We start from the raw sequence: 16,514 nt of genomic DNA on the forward strand, positions 1-16,514 counted from the left end.
GCGAACACGGAATTCCTCTCTGGCTTTAAAATGCTGCATACAGCCCTATGAAATTTTTCCCAAGTGTAAATTAGTAGTTGCAGTTAATTATCGCACATTTTCACAGCCACCACATTTCCCCCTGTACTCTGTGTTCGAAAACTTGAAACCAGGCGAGAGTCAGCCTTCTGCCAGGTTGGCAGCCGAGGTCAGCCGTGCAGGAGCAGTCTTGTGGAGGATCTTTCCTTGCCCGTGTTTTCCCAGGGTGATGCTTTAGGAGCTGCTGAAGGGCGGTCTGGGTGCGCGTGTGCCAGCACGCCGGAGGTAGGGCAGGACGGTGATGCCAACGCTGCCAAAACAACTTCTCCGGCAGCGAACCAAATTCTCGAGGAAAGTTGAGTGACTGGATCCAAGAAGAAGAGTCTCGGCTGAAGTACGTGATCACAACATCCTGTTTAAACAATCACCAGGAAATTCGGTGGTCCTTCCTCCTGGGATATGAGCTGTCGGCAGTGTGGCATGCCACGAACCCAGCTATGGCACGGGCGGCTCTGCGCTGCCAGAACTTGCTCAGTTCCCAAATCAAGAAGGATTTACTCGAATAAAAGAGAATGTTGCAGGGTGATGACCGTAGTTATGGGGGTGTCTGGCGGGGGATGGTGCTCAGAGCCCCAGGGCTGCCGTAGGGGTGCAGGCAGCTATTAGCCCATGGGTGCTCCTGCCATTCTCATGCAGAACGCGTCGCTGATGGACTCATCAGAGCTGAGGACAGGCCAAGGGCAGCAGTTTGGAGTTGCAGGTATGTGCCCTTGTTCGCCATAAATACCAAAGTAAAAGCAGCAGCAAAAAAGCAATGAGGACACACACACACACACACACACACACAGAGGAAAACAGTCTGAAAACGGTGCTCTCCAAACTGAGCAGAGGATCCATGTGCCCTACTTGAAAAGCTTCCTCAGCACTTGGAGAGTGCTACCCGTTGAAGGATCTTATTATGTATTCCCAAGAGATCGAATCCTGGGGTGTTGCCATCCTGTTCTCTGATGCTCAGAGTCCACCTGCTCTCTCGGTATTCTGTCCACCTGCAGTGTCTGCCTTGGGCTGGAAGCACTAAGAGGACATCTCTGGACACAGTGTGAGGGATGCTGTGAGACCTCTCGGCTGCCCAGCTGAAATTTCCAAGGAGTTCTATCCCCCTGGATAAATGAGATCTTTGAGACCAGGATTTCAGTTTCTTCTGCAGTTTAATGCCCCTTCCTCTCCCCATCACACTCCCCAGCTTTTGGTCCCAGGCAGACATTGCTGCAGGAACAACTGGCTGCCAACCTTTTGTGCAAAGGAGGAGCGGGGCTGGGAGCTCCAGTGCTGGGCTCTGCCACACTCCTTCCTGCCTTGCAGCCACAGGCAAAACCCTCCCTCTCTCCAGCGGCTCCTCTGCTCCTGAGCAGGGACCATAATCCCTGACCCGGGCAGGCAGGAGCAGCTCTGGACCTGGCGTGGAGGGAGGGGGCTCTGTCGGCAGCCACCCCCTGGGAGCAGCGTTCCTCTTGATAAAAGTATATGTGCTTAGGAGGGTGGTTTGGGGAGGCCTCGTCACTTCAGATTAGGCTGTAGCAGGCGTATCCTGTTTTCTAGGAAAAAGAGGATTTTGTGGCCAGCTTTGTTAGAGAGGCATTGAAGATTTTTCTTTGTGTGCCTTGGCGTTTGAAGTTTGCAGGCGGGTAGCTGCAGACTTTCTAGATGTTCTGGGTACACGGATGACACTTATTTTTAACCTTATTTTTATTAGAGGTTTGTATCATGTGGGCCTGGCCAGCCCACAGGAAGGGCTAGAAACTTCTTGTAGGAGGGATAACATTTCCTATCTCTGTGTAAACAGCGATTCTCCCCAGATGGGAAAAGCTAGCCCAGCTGTAAGGCAGGCTGCGGCTGTATTCCCACATGTGGCAGCAGGATGAGGCTCTCCCACAGCAGGAACAGACCTTGATTCCAGCAGTCAGAGCCCTGCTGAGTGGCACAGCTCTCCCTGGACTCAGGAGAGGTGCCAGGGACAGGAGACAGGAGCCGTGGTGAGGAGTGACTGGCTGCTGAGAGCTGTGATGGAGCAGCACTGGTGGAGCTGGTGGAGAGGCAGGCGGCCAGCTCAGGGCTGGGGTGAGGACTCACACCATGAAGATACTCATGGAAGAGGAGGAGACATCCTGAGGGACGTGCTGCAATGGGGTCTTGCAGTGAAGAATGCTGTGCAGCGAGAATGGCATTACTGTGGGCTGGGAAAGAGCTGCTGAGCTGTGTGTGCATCAACATGGGTACCCCAAAGCCTGAATGCAGCAGGAGCATCGCTGCCAACTCCGGTGGAAAGAGAAGTTCCTCCTGCTCTCAGCCCCAGCTTGTGGCTGTCCAAGCTGATTTAATGGTGCTGGTGCTCCTCACTGCCTGCAAGAAGACCAAACAAGTGCTCAGCTATTACTGGGATGTGGGAATCTAGGACCCAAAAGATCTGGAGGTGACAAGGTTACACTGCTGCCAGCTGTAGGTAATGACACATATTTGCTCAATCGTTTTATTTGTGGAGGATCTCCATGAACACTGCTGTGATACACAGAGTAGGTCCCAACTAAAACCTTTGGGTGCAGAGCAAAAGATGGGAGGTGGTGGCAGCTAGAGCAGAACTCTGGGCAGAGAGTGGCATTGGTTTGCCTGGCCAGGGTGGCAAAGGAGAATTTTAGGAAGAAATTTGGAGTGTGAGAACCGGGTGGACAGAGAGGAACTGGGCATGGTGGCATACTCCAAGTGCACTTCAGAGAAGATACTGGCTGAGCAGCCTTCAGTGAAGAGAAGGATTCAGGGTTGGGAGTGAGGAGTTATGTGTGGAAGAGCTGGAATGGTTGCTGGGAAGCATGTGCAAAATGAGGAGTCACTTCCGATGTGAATGGATGTTGCCAGTCCCGACTGTGTCATAGTGACAGGGAATGGCTCCTTCAGCTGGTCGGTCACTGGCTCCATGAATGTGAGATGCCAGCCAGCCAAAGGAGCACAGCCAGACTGGGGAATGGTTCTTGCTGGAATCACTTTTTGCAGAAGCTGGGCAGCCCAGCCTTGCTTCCGATGGGAGTTCCTCCATCCTGGGCAGGGATGTGGCCATGGCATGGTGTGTGGGGGACATGCTGCTTATGCCCAGGCATGGTGAGGGACCCCCAGCTTTCCCTTCCTGCTCACATGAGCTCTGGCCGTGCTGCCTGCTCCTTGCAGCTGCTCCAGCTCTGGAGTGGAGGAGCTTTGCCCACACAGCCGTGTCCCATCACTGGTCTACACTGGAAAGCAGTGAGGGAGCTGCTTTGGTACTCTTCTGACAGAGGCTGCTGATGCCAGCCAGCCCTGGGTCAACAGGAGCTGCTGAGAGCGTGATGCAGGTACCTGGAATGTGTGGCAGGAGCCTGGATATAAAATCCTCTAAAGAGGTACCTTGTTTCCTGTGAACTGACATACAAATCCTCTTGATTGAACAGAAATAAACTCTCAGCATCTCTCTGGTATGTGTAGCAAAGACAGGAAAAGGATCAGGCTTCGGCTCATCATCTGCCAGAGCTGCTTTGTCTGGTACCAGACCTTTCCCAGAAGCAGTTTGCAGAGCCTTGCTCTCCTGAATAAAATGATAACTGAGGGGCAGAGAGAGAAAGAGGGCGTTTCGGCTGGCGGGAGATTGATGGCAGGTCAGCGAGGCCAACAGCAGCAGGAAGGTTTCCGTAGAAAGGGAGAGGAACCCATGGATGCTGGAAGGGCTGATTCTACCCTCACAGTGCCCTGGAAACTCTCATGAGCACAGCTCTCAAAAGCATTTCCCTTTCCTAAATCTGGAAAAACAAATGGGAGTAAAATATATTTGCCTGTTTTAATCTACTTGCCCGAGCTGCAAATTTGTTTTAGGTTTATGTGGTGCATGTTTGTTTGAATGGTGACGTTTAGTATCCCCAAGGGCTTATTCAGAGTGGATTTCTCAGCTCCTCCTGTTCACTTGCAGAGCATTTTTTACATTTGCTGCCAAATTTTTCATGCTTGTGTTCTGCAGGGATGGAGGTGTGGTTTGGGGGAACCTGCCGTACAGGCCTGGGGCTGGTCCTGCAGATTTCAGACACTTTGGCTAACTAAGATTTCCTCCTGACCCTGAAAGCTTATTTTCTATCACACCAGGATAATCATATTCCTTTTCTTACTGTTACACACTTTTTTCTGCTGAATCTAGAAGTAATAACAGGCGAGCAGGGAAGATTATACCCCACGTGGACTCCGGATGCTTTGTCTGGGGCAGGAGAGGCGCGGGCTGTGTCCCTGGCCCCGGCGCAGCCCTGCAAGTGTCTTGCCTCTGGACGGGAAAGGAAAAGAACAAACAAAAACTGAGTGTAAAACTTGTGAGGCTTTGTCTGCTCACGGTGCTCTGCGCGGGGCTGTGTGGGGCATGGTGCTGCTGGAAACCGGAGGGCAGAGCGGTGGCTCGGTGGGAGAGGGCTCTGCCCGGCCCCGGGGTGCCAAGGGAGTCTCCTCCGCCTCCGGGATTGAGCTGTGCGGGGCTCCAAGGGCCGAGCCCCGGAGAAATGATGAACCCTGGGGAATGCCGGACAGTGGAGGCGATACCAGGACGCCGGCGGGTACCAGGGGGTGGGGAGCCCGGGAGGGTGTGAGACATCAGAGGAATGTGAAGCCCCCGGAGAGGGATGCTGAGCCCTGCGGAGGTGATGCAGAGCACCGGAGCGGGTACGCGGGGAGCCGAGGCAAGGGAGATATGGGGTGCTAGGCAGTGGTCCCGGGCGATGTGGGGCAGTGGATGGGACACACTGGGGCACCGTGGGGGTGTGGAGTCGCCGCGGGGAAGGATGTGGCACCCCGGGGGATGCGGACCCTGGGGGAATGCGGGAGCCCGAGGGCTGCGCGCCCCACGGGCTTGGGGGGCCTGGCGGGTGCGGTGGCGGTGCGGGCCCCGCGCTCCCCTCCCCCGCCATGGGGCGGCGAAGGAGGAGGAGGAGGAGGAGGAGGAGGGGCTGCCCAGCACGGGCAGGGTTAAAGCGCCATGTAACCGGAGCGCGGGGCTGTCGGGGGCCGGCCGGGGCGCGGGCAGCGGCGAGCGGCGGCGCGGCCCCGCTGGACGGCGCGTCCCGCCGCGGCGCAGGTGAGCGCTGGAGCGGGGGGACCGGAGGGTCCGAGCCGGAGCCCTGGCACATCCTCGTGGGCGGCTTTGTTGTCCGCGGCGGTGGCGGGGGACAATGAGGCGGGAGGGGAAGGCGGCACCGGGCGCACCGGAGCGCGGCGGCGGGAGCGCCCCGGCCGGTCTGGCGGCCCCGGTGTCCGGTAACCGGGAACTCGCGGCTTCGTCCCGAGGGCTTGGGCAGGGGATGGTGGGCCCCGCCGCCACTTGTTGCCGGCACTCGGCTCTGGGGCGTGCTGTGGAGATCGTCGGTCCCACAGCCTCGGGCATGGTCCCCTAAGTCCCCCTGGTCCCGCCCACCCCTCCGGTCCCGTTGCAGCTTTCGGAGTTTCCCGCGGAGGCGCCGCGAGCCCCGGGGGCGCGTCCCGGGACTGTCACCACGGGGCCGGTGCGGGACCCCCCGCGACCCGCGGGGCCGGGCCGGGGCTGAGCCAGGGACTGCGGCGGGAGGGTCTCCTCGCTGATACGGCGAGTGATGGCTGCGGGGCCGGGATGGTTCGGGGGGGGCCGGGGTCCCCCTGCCCGGCTCGGTCGTCCCGGGCAGCGCCGCCTCCAGGCCGGGGGCACCGTGGGGAACTGCCGGGTACCGGGACACGGTGGCGCTGCTGCCCCGGGCCGAACACCTTTGTTTTCGGTTTTCGGTCGGGGATCTGACAGCGCATCTTCCCTCTCCATTGGCAGGAAAAGAAGTTCCCGGCCGCACCTCGGGCGCGAAGCTTCCCCGGGGCCGGTCCGGAGGGACGGGGTGGCCGCAGCAGGTATCGACCGGAGGGCTCTGCTGGCATCCGCCTCCTGCCGAGCCCGGCTGCCCTCCCTCCGGGGAGGTTCGGAGAAGGAGGAATGAACCCTTCGGAGCGGCCCCAGCGTGGGGCACAAGTCCCGGGAAGCCGGGAGAGGGGAGCGGCGGGGGCACCCCTGGGCGAGTGTGGTCCTGGGGCAAGAGGTGGTCCTGCACCGACCTCCCTCGGAACGGGAGAGGGCAAAGAAGGGGTGGCTGGAGCGTCCTGGCCTGAGCAGTATTACTACTCTCCTGCCTCAGTTTCCAGTTTCCTAATTTTCAATCAACTGAGGAGTGAGGCCGGGTATCCCAGTCCCGTCTCTGGGGCTGCACGGGCCTTGACGGGCGGCCATGGTGGGGACAGCCAGGTGTCATTGTCATCTTTGTCCTCTTGCTCAGGGGGAGAATGAAGCAGTGACGACTCCGGACAGAAGACTCGCCACCGCTGAGCCGGACTCACCTGTGCGCCAGAGCCCCCACAGCCCCCAAAGCCTCCGGCCCTGCCCACAGCCCCCAGCTGCTGCCCGCCGGCTGCCTCTGCCCCACGCCGGGGGGCTCGGCGGGATCCCAGCGGGATGAACATGGTAAAGAGCCCGGAGCAGCTGGAGCAGCGGTTGGCGGGGATGGTGGCTGTCCGGGAGACGTCTCCAGCCTGGTCTGCAGTGGGAGAGGAGGGGCCGGTTTGTGTTTTGTTTCTTTTCTTTAACCCAGCTTTGCTTGAGAGGCAGCGGGGAGAGCCGGGGTGAGCGCCGAGCGCTGCGGGGGGAGCGGAGCGGGGCAGGAGGAAACCGGGGGAAATGGAGGGAAGTGCCGGAGCGGGAGAGCAGAGAGGCCAGGCACAGGAAGCGGGCAGGGGGAGCCTGCCCTTCGCCCCCTGCCCTTCCCAACGAACACATCTGCGAAATCGGCGCCTTTCTTACGGAACTGCCAACCCAGCAACTCCTTTCTTCCCAGGATTAGAAGAAAATGTATCTTTTTGGGAGACTTAAAGGCCATTAGTGTGCACGACAGCCCAGAGCCAGCCCGGCCATTAGGGTCCTTTATTTCTTTTTGTTATTCAAACATGGCTTGGGCGATGGCTCCATCCCAGCCATGGGTAAAGCTCTTCCCTCCAGCTTTTGATATGCATGCCCCTGTCTGGAGGCAAAGTCCGAAAACTCCCCACCTCCTGGGGACATGCACCTGATAACAGGCCTGTTTTCCCAGCAAGGAAAACTGAAACCAGCCTGGGCCAGGCTGGAGGAGCAGCCCCGGGAGCAGGGGCAGGGATGCAGTCCAGAGCATGGCCCGGCCAGGTGAGCCCTGCCCACCCTGCCCTCTCTGCCAGGTGAGCCCAGCCACTCTGCCCACTCCAGGGTGGCCGGCAGTCGTGGCCAGGCAGGGACCAGAATTCTCTCTAAGCAGTTAATACTGTGGCATGGTCTTCAACCAGTTTGGCAAATCTTAAAGAAGCTGGTATTGCAAAATGAAGGCGGGCTGTGGAGTCAGCGAGTTCATTGTCTTCTCGGTGGGATTTGGCTGCAGGGCAGGTCCTGGTCACCAGGCAGTGCCACGGCTGCCACTGGTGTCCGGCTCTTGGGGAGCTTTCGGCAATGGAACTGGAATTCTGCATTATTTGCCACCTTATGGATTTTTGTCTGGAGTGCATGACTGTGGAGCACCCCGTGTGTTTGCAGGGTGCTGGGCAATGCAAAAACACTGCAGGATTGGTCTCCTGTGAGCCAACACATGTGAGGGCAGTGCTCTGTTTCTTATTATTAATGCCCTGAGTGCACATGTTGGTGTTTCTGCAAGGGGAGGCGAGGAGAAAGAGCCAAGCCTTCCTCTCGAGCAGGAGGGGGTGAGCACACAAGGATGTGGCTCCTGCGGGGGACCCTGGGCGAGCAGTGGGCAGCAGGATGGGCTCGTGTGGCTTCAGCACTTGGCGCAAACAGCAGGAAAAGGGATGGGAATTGCAGTCCTGCATAGGCTTAGGATTTTGGGAGAGGGATTTTGAACGAGCCATTTGTGCCATGGTGCGCTGTTCCTTTTCCCATCAGGATGGTGATGGGATGTCCTGGAGTGATCCTGAGCAATGCAGCTGGAGAAGGGCACGGACCAAGCAGGGAGCTGATGTGCCTGTGCTCGCAGCAGGGCCTGTGGCCTGTGCCATGGACCCACAGAGCTGTCACCTGTGGGTCTCTGCTCTGCCAGCAAGCCGTTCCTTCCAAAGGGATAACCCTTTTTTCCCCACTTTATAGCTGGAATAAAGGCCATGTGGGAGCTCCCTAAGCACATGGCAAAGCTGAGCTTGGGGCATCAGGTGTTCAGTCCTGGCTGTGTCCCTGGGGACACCTGGCCACACTGTCACCTTAGCTCTTCATCTCCCCAGTGCTGACTGACAGGACACCCTTGCCTGGTGTGCTGGATATGAGGCAGTCCTGGGGCTGAGAAAGGAAAAGCTGTTTTGAAATGCAAGTTTGAACTTCTTGGACTCAGGTTCCTGACAAAGGAATGAATGTAGAGGTAGTCTGAGGGTCCCAGTGGAGTTTTGTGGGTGCAGGTGTTTGGAAAGGCTGGGAGATATCCTTGCCTGGTCCTGTTCTCCCTGAATCTTGCCTGCCTCATGCAGCTCCATCTCCTTGTTACCCTCTGGTTCAGATCATCCTCATGCTGGGAGAGCAGCATGCCTAATGCCTTCCTGTAGGGATTCCCAAGGGACATTTACTTTTTTTGGTGAGTTTTTGCTGGTTTTGGTGGCAGCTTTGCTGCCAGTCATGGCTGCTGCTGCTCTGCAGCATTGTGGGCTAGGGGAGGGGGTGCAGACCAGGAGGAGCTGACCCTGACCTGGCTGTGTTGTGGTGGATTGCTGCATCCTGGAGCATCCGGGGCCATGTGGGACCATCCGCCTGGGCCGGGGGCAGGCGGCGAGTCTGGGCAGCTCCCAGGAATTGTTTGTCGGGTCTGGGAGCAGATGTGCTGCAGCAGAGGGATTTCTGCACACACAGCTGGGGGGGTTATGCAGTGTCTGGTGCCGTTCCTCTCCTCCCTTTGTCGAGGGGGGAGGCAGTATGTGCACCGGGGTCTCTGCCTGTGGAGGTGGGCCCTGGATGGACACCTGTTTTCCTTTGTGTTTGAGTGTTACCAGGTTTTTAATTCTGCCCTCTGCATCCAAAACATCGAACTCCAACTGGTCTTTGTTTGTCAGAGGTGCTGACAGATGATTTCAAAGCAGAAATCTCAATTGTTAGAGTAGTGGTTGGAGGCGATGCAGAACAAGAGTGACGCAGAAGGGGCGGTGGGCTGGAGCTGGGGTCTCCCTGGGGCTGAGGGGGGTGTTGCTTTGGCTTCCTAACACAGCTGTAGGTGGGCAAAGCCCTGCAATCTCCTCAGCTCTTGAGTTACTGCTGCTAAAATAAATGACTGTGCTGCTGAAGAGGCAAGTTGCAGCACAGACCCATAGCCCGGCAATGAGGCAGCACAGTTCATGGCGTCCGGGTGCCTCTGGGAGAGCTGGGAGCTTCCACTTCAGAAAACAGGAGCCAGGGAGAGCACCCAAGGGAAGGAAGGCAGCAAGCAAGGCGAGCCCCAGCTCTGCAGGGGGACACCAGGGCAGGGGGTGCTGGGGTGCTGTGGCACAGCCCCCTGCTCTGCCCCTTCACCCTGGGGCGGGGGGGCTGAGGCCAAGAGCGGGGGCAGGAGGAGTTTTCTCTCTCTGGGAGAGTTTAATGCAGGCTCCAGGACTTTGCCCCTCATGGCGGGCTGCCTGCTTGTCCTACTGCTGCGGGAACAGCCCACCCACCTCTGGGCTGGGCAGCCAGAACACAGGGAGCCTGGTGCCCCAGGGGTGGGCTGTCCCCAGGGCTGGGCTGTCCCCTGGTTTCTACAGGGTGGCCAGGAAAATGCAACTCCTCTCCAGACAGGGCCTGCCAGAGTGAGCTGGGGCTCAGCAGCTTTGAGCCAGCATACAGACATTGGGGGAAAACCTGGTATTTTCATAAGGATAAGTGGGTTGTATCTGGGGTCTTTTTTAGATGGAGCTGGTTGATTTTCAGGGCCACCATATTTGTGTGGAGGTTATGCCCTTTATTTCCCAGGACCTTTAGATGCATCTCCAGTCAGACCCCTCTGCTGAAGGGCATGAAGTGAAAGCTGGCTCAAGGACCTCACTATTTTCTTTGCCCTCCTTTGGGCTTCCTTGCACCGCTGAATTTCCTTTCCATTCTGGCTTCTACAGGCGACCATGAAGAAGGACAAGAGCCACGGGCAGGATGAGGCAGACTGTAGGGCAAAGCTGATCCTCATCAACGGGGACAATGCACCTGGCGTTGTACTGGAGGCGAATGGGAAGCCCAGCACTCCAGGTGAGGGTCACCACGCTGAGCCCAGAGTGCTCCCAGGATGTGCAAGGATGCAGGGGTTGGGGATCTCACAGCCTCTGTCCCAGAGCCATGCTGGGGGATAAAGTGCTGTGGCTGTGGCCAGAGTCCCTCCATGACCCCACTGGATTTCTGTGATCCAGTAGCACGTGCAGACCATGCTATGGTTGTGGAAATGGGTGCCATACTGGGATGCTGGCTCTGCTCCTCAATGAGGAATGAGGAAAGCAAGGGAGCCCCTTCAGCCTGCAGGGTGCCATTGACCTGAGGGGCTGCATTGCTGCTCCTGGGATTCTCCAGTCAGCGTTCCTAAATCCCACCTCTTGGGATTTGAAGCTCTGAAGAGCTGGCATGTGGCTTCCTTGTACCTCTGAGCTTTCAGGAACAAAGCAGTAGATGCGAATGTCCCCATGCTTGCTGCTAGTCCCTCCCAGTTTTAGGGACAGGTGGGTGATCTGGGGCATTGGTGCCACAATGGGGGAGCCCTCGGGGCACCACTTGTCTCTGTTCTCAGCCACGTTTCTCCGAGATGAGGTTTTGGTGTCTCCAAATCGTGACGTGCTGTGGGAGCAGTGGGAGGCTGGGGCATGCAGGGACACAGCCAGGTGGGCTTGCAGAGCCTGAGGCTGCTCTGTCTTTGCACAGATTCCAGGGGCCTGGGGCTGCTGCCCCTGAAGAAGGAGAAGGACAGCAATGGAGACCTTTCCAAGGAGGACCTGGCCTGGCCACTTGATCTGGCGCCAGTGCAGAGGGTAAGTGAACACCTAGGGTGCTTTTTGAGCCGCTCTGTCAGGGGGCATCTGGTGCCAGGATCCTCATTTCTTTCCCTCTGGGCTTCTCTTGTGCTCAGTGCTAGAGGAACAGTCAGTGATGGATGCAATACTCACCAGTTTAATATTTTACTTTTTAAATTCCTGCTTCTCATGATACCACAGCAGTAGGAGGGGGTGGTGTGGGATGCAGCAATGCCCATTTCATGTTGCAGCAGCCTAATAATTATGCTGATAATTTATTTAAAGTCTTGGCTGTATTGATAGACTGAAGCATCTCATGCCTCCCACTGTTAGGGTGAGCTGCTTTTAGCTGCTGTGGGGCTGGACCCCAATTTCACCCACCCTCTTTTGTTGACGATATTGACAAACCTCCAGGGTCTGGAATTATTTTTGCCTTCTGGCTGTATTGTTTTGAGATAGAATTAAACCCCAGGGTTGGAGATCTGCCTGAAATGAGGCAGCTTCCAAAAGAGAGAGCTGTAAGTCCAGTGGGTGAAAATTCAACTCTCCCACTATGTTTAGTTTGAGGGCTCTTCACTGCAAAACGTCATTTAATTTGGAACCTCTGTTATGCTGGATGCAGGAAACAAGTCTGGGCTGGACTGTAACTGTGACCACCAGGGAAAGGCTGCCCTGGGTGCTGCTGCAGGGCTGGCTGTGGGAAAGAGCACCCACGGGAATGTGAGAGCATCCAGGGTGTGTAAGTGGGACCATGCCTGGGATGGATGCTCTGCTGTGCTCTGTGGTTCTCCTGGCATCCCAGTCTTCCCAGCTGTGGCTCCTGATCTCTCTGTCATGTGGGTGTAGTAGGCTGCAGCAGTCAGGCTCCTGAGCCTTGCAGAGGTGCAGTGGAGGAGAAAGTGTCCCTAAGGGGCTCAGCACAAGGTGCCTCCAGCATCCATCTGCCTACTCTCACCTTCCCCAGGGCTCTGCCCGTGGTGCTCAGCCCCATGGGGCACAGACTGTCGGTGTCCCCCTGTGAGGAGGGGACCCATGCTGTGACAGCCCTCTGTGCTGGTAGCAGGTGCAGCCCTGGGGCAGTGCTGGGTGGGAGAACAGCCTCAGGCAGAAGCCCACCACCCTCTGCCTCATGTTCCAGGCAGGGCGGACCCGGCATGAAATGCGGATCAAGGAACCACCACGCAGTGTGGAGACTCTCAGGGACCTGCCAACTCCCGTGCGGGTGAGGGTCTGGCAGGGCCAGGGCTTCTTCCCTGAGGCTTCCCTGGGGCTTCCCTGGGGCTCCAGACGACCTGGACTGCTTCTGTGCCCTGGTCATGTATCTTCAGAGATGGTGTAGCCTCCTTGTGCCTCAGTTTCCCCTGTGAAGGGGGTGTGTTTATGCTGTATTTTGCCCCTGCTATGAGCTGGATGTGTTGAGCACCCCAGGGTGGATTTGGGACAGGAAAATGGGAGGAGGCAGTGGTGCACCATTTCCTCTGGGGGTGGCAGTAAAAGCAGAGCAGTTCTCCTGCAGATGGCCTCATTAGGGGCTCTCCCCTCTATTGATGGCTGCAGTGGTGCCCTCACTCCCTGGCTCCCCCTCTCTGATCTGACTGCAGGGCATGGTGCAGGGCTGGGTGTGATGTGGGGATGGGGGGTGATGTGGGGCAGGTCTCTGCTCCCCTGTCCCTCTCCCTGCTGCACTCACGCTCCTCTGTCTCTGCCATGCAGAGCTCCAGGCGTCGCTCAGCCGTGCCCACACCTGTGACCATCGACCTGACGGAGGAGGATTCCCAGGACTCATCCCGGAGCAGCAGCACACTCTCTGGTAGCAGCTCCCAGGAGGGGCAGAACAGCTCTGTTGAGCTGGGGGCAGAGGAGTCAGAGAGCAGAGACATGGGCATGGCGCTGGAGTACCAGGTACGGAGGGGCTGAACTCTGCTCCTGCACCCAGGAACACAAGGAACCTCTGTGACTTGTCCCAAAACAAACTGGAAACCTCAGTGCTGTTTCTCCTCCTCTGCATGCCTGGGATGTGATGGTGCTGGGCTGTCTCCATCTATCAGGCTTGGATGCTTTGGGGACCAGCCCTGCCAAGCTGCCACTGGTGGCACACGTGGGCCCCCCAGACACGCATGCGTGTGCCGTGTGCCATGCCCTGCTGAGACAGGCAGTTGCATGTGCAGAAAACATTTCTGTCGGGGATGCTGGAGACAATCAAAGCTGCTGGGGCTGCAGAGCGGGATTAGGCGCCTGCAGGCCACAGGGCAGGGCCCCAGACTTGCAGGAATTGGGCAATTGCATCTTGCTGCATAATTAAGTACCTAATTGCAGAACAAAGCTGGGAAGGAGGGCTCTGCAGGCAGAGAGGTGACTTTGCTCCCTGTGAGGTGCCTTGCTGTGCACACACCCAGCATGGCCTGTGACGGGTCACACCAAGATTCTCAGCTCTTCTTCCGTTTTCACTTTGCCACATTTCCTGCTCTCCCTCGAAGGAACAAGAAGAGGGTGGGTGGGTGTCCTCTCCCTGGGGTGCAGCCACACAACACAGGCTGAGCTGTGAGCCCTGTGAAGTGGCTGCTCTGTGCCAAGGAGGAGCCTCATCTGCTGAGGGCACCCAGGGAACAACCTTGGTGCGAGGCTTCCCCGTGTTCGCAGAGACCCTGGGAGGGCAGGCAGGAGTGGACACGCACGGGCCCCGTGCCAGGTGGGCTGTGCAGGACGGAGCATGCACCACGCCGTGTGCCAGGCACGGGCTCAGCACAAGGCTGGCACGCACAGGCCTCCCCACCAAGCTTCAGCAGGATCAGGGCTGGGATCCAGTGCTCCCGGGGGAGAATGGCTTGGCCCTGTGCTTGAGGGAGGGGTTGCAGTTAATGTAGATCACTGCACAGAGGTTCCACACGTGTGGCACATGTGGTGACACACCGGGGCTGTCCCCTGTGCTCCAGGGCTCTCCTGTGCAGCTGCCTGGACAAAATGAGGAGTTTGTACTTTTGGCTGATCTGTTGTGTTGTGCTTTCAGGATGGGAAGGAATTTGGAATTGGGGAACTCGTCTGGGGAAAGATCAAAGGTTTTTCCTGGTGGCCTGCGATCGTTGTCTCTCACAGAGCCACGGCCAAGCGCCAGGCAGTCTCGGGCATGCGGTGGGTGCAGTGGTTTGGAGATGGGAAGTTCTCTGAGGTAAGCCTGCTGCCCAGCCCTAAACACCCTTCCCTGCATGTTTCTGCCCCTCTTGAGGCTGGTTATGGAGTATATGTGCTCCTGCAGCCTCCCAGGCTTCCCCTCCCAGTGTTAAGCATATCCAGGCCCTGGCAGGTTTTCATGGCTGCGATGTCTGTAATTAATGACTGGTAGGTTGGTGACAGCATCCAGACATAGGGACATCTGCCTGGCCACTTCACAGGGTTTTGTCCATGCTCCACAGCTTCCCCTGTCTGGTAAGGGATGTCCCCTCAGAACTTGATCACCCTCACAGAATCAGAGCATCCTGAGTTGGAAGGGACCCACAAGGATCTTTGAGTTGCGCTCTTTCCCTGCACAGGACAGCCCTAAAATCCCAAGATTTTATTATATGCCCAAGAGTGTCATCCAAACACTCCTTGAGCTCTGTCAGCCTCACACCATGACCACTTCCCTGTGGAGCCTGTTCTAGTGCACAACCACAAACCTTTTCCTAATATCCAGTGAGGATGTCCAACCCCTCCCATGCTGCAGGCAGGAGGGAGGAAGTGCCGTGCTGGTGTCACGCCAGCAGTGCCGGCAGAGGGTGCAACCCACCCGTCCTTGTCACGCTGCTGCTCTTGGCAAAGCTGCCACTGGGCTTCCTCCTGTGGCCACAGTGCTGGAGCTGGGGACTGCACTGTGCTGGGGGGATATGGCCAAGCAGGCCTTTCCCATCTCACAGGTGGGATCTTGATGCTCTCTCCCAGGTTTCTGCAGACAAACTTGTGGGACTGATGGCCTTTAGGCAACATTTCAATTCCTCCACGTTCAACAAGCTGGTGTCCTACCGCCGTGCCATTTACCACGCCCTGGAGGTAACCAGCAGGGGTGGGTGGGTGGGTGAAGAGGTGCCAGCTGAACAAGCTGGGCTGGGTGGCCTGTGGGATGGGGTGAAGTAAAATCCTCCTTTCACTGCTGAGATTATTTCCAAGTGCAGCTGTGGGGCCAGACTCTGCTTATCCTGAGGGTTTAGGGGTAGCTGCTGCTGCTCCAGGGTCTCACTGTTCCAGACCCCCAGGCCAGGCTCCCTGTGAGGGCTTAGACATGGCAGCATCATGGCAGCAGAACAGTGCCAGGCTGGCCAGAGGTGTCCCAGGTCAATGCTGGATGTGCTTTGAAGGCAGGGCTGGTGCTGAGCAGCCGTGAATCCACTCCCCATCCAAGGGATGCATCACATGTCAGCATATGGGGCTGCAGACCCACAGGCACCTCTTCTGCCTTTTATTCCTGCCACTTGCTGAATTCCAGGGTGCAGAATCTGGGCAAGAGGTGTGTTTGGGCTCATTGTTGTTCTGAGCTCATTGGAGGGATGGAGGCACCAGAGTGTCCCAGAGTGGGAATCCATCAGCTGCCACTGTCCTGGGGCCACCAAGCCCCAGTGTGTGTGTGTGTGTTTTGGGTGGGGAGGGGGCCTGGGATTGTGGCCCTGGCAAGTTGTGACTGCTCCCCTAACGGAGACCACCCTGTTCCCTGCTGCCCACCCTCATCAGGTTGCCCGGAGCCGGTCGGGGAAGACGTTTACAACTGGCCCCAGGGAGTCACTGGAGGAGCAGCTGAAGCCCATGATTGACTGGGCAATCACTGGCTTCAAACCCCTGGGGCTCAAGGGACTGCGGCCACCCAAAGGCTCAGGTGAGGTGGTGGCATCGGCTGGCTGGGGGCTGGTGGGGGCTGGCATGGGCAGGAGCCATCGGGCATGGGCAGTGGCTGAGCCTTGCACCATGTGTAGGGACCGAGGTGGCCAGGAAGGGTCCTGCTGTGGCTGGAGTGAGACCTGGCAGCAGGGCTTGGCAAGAGGCGTCCTGGGACAATCCTGAGGCTGGAGGCTTAAGGGAGGTTCCCTTTCCTTGCAGAGAATGGGGTGCTGAAGAATGGGACAGAGGAGGTGGTGTCCCTTGAACAGTGTCCCCCCACCAAGAGGCTGAAGACCTACTCCTGCAACAACAACAAGGAGCAGCGTGTGGAAGAGGACCAGACCCGAGGTAATGAACAGAGAGAGCTGGGGAGTGGCTTGGCCTGGGCTGTGCACCCTGAGAGCACTGGGAAACCATTCTGGCAAAGGGCTTGGCTCTTCCCAGGGACCATGAGCCTGGTTTCTGAAGGCAAAAGCCTTTATGGTTTAGTGGTGCTGACTTGTGCCTTACAAGACACCAGCAAACCAAACTGCAAGACATGGGCTAGGCCCCACTAGTGGCTCAGCTTGGAGCATGACCATGTGCTGCTATGCTGAGCTCTAATCTCCATCAGTAAAAGG

General features: G+C 57.7%; 1 protein-coding gene across 9 annotated transcripts in view; it reads left to right on the forward strand.

Annotated features, from left to right (window-relative positions):
- The window catches only part of DNMT3B (DNA methyltransferase 3 beta), a 36,295-nt gene that overhangs the window by 11,956 nt on the left and 7,825 nt on the right, over positions 1 to 16,514 (forward strand). The window contains exons 1-11 of one of the 9 annotated variants that reach the window (XM_086853145.1): positions 1,873 to 2,518; positions 5,864 to 5,940; positions 6,360 to 6,640; positions 10,177 to 10,303; positions 10,964 to 11,070; positions 12,191 to 12,274; positions 12,766 to 12,954; positions 14,060 to 14,218; positions 14,968 to 15,075; positions 15,751 to 15,892; positions 16,114 to 16,242. In XM_086853145.1, coding sequence (XP_086709271.1) covers positions 6,536 to 6,640; positions 10,177 to 10,303; positions 10,964 to 11,070; positions 12,191 to 12,274; positions 12,766 to 12,954; positions 14,060 to 14,218; positions 14,968 to 15,075; positions 15,751 to 15,892; positions 16,114 to 16,242 — 1,150 coding nt within the window. In that variant the 5' untranslated portion in view covers positions 1,873 to 2,518; positions 5,864 to 5,940; positions 6,360 to 6,535. Of the gene's footprint in view, positions 1 to 1,872; positions 2,519 to 5,078; positions 5,147 to 5,863; positions 5,941 to 6,359; positions 6,641 to 10,176; positions 10,304 to 10,963; positions 11,071 to 12,190; positions 12,275 to 12,765; positions 12,955 to 14,059; positions 14,219 to 14,967; positions 15,076 to 15,750; positions 15,893 to 16,113; positions 16,243 to 16,514 lie in introns of those variants that run through there. The other 8 variants (XM_086853144.1, XM_086853147.1, XM_086853148.1 and 5 more) reach the window with 8 other exon arrangements.

The sequence above is a fragment of the Cyanistes caeruleus genome, chromosome 16 (genome assembly GCF_971803275.1).
Source record: "Cyanistes caeruleus chromosome 16, bCyaCae1.hap1.1, whole genome shotgun sequence".
Classification (NCBI taxonomy): domain Eukaryota; kingdom Metazoa; phylum Chordata; class Aves; order Passeriformes; family Paridae; genus Cyanistes; species Cyanistes caeruleus.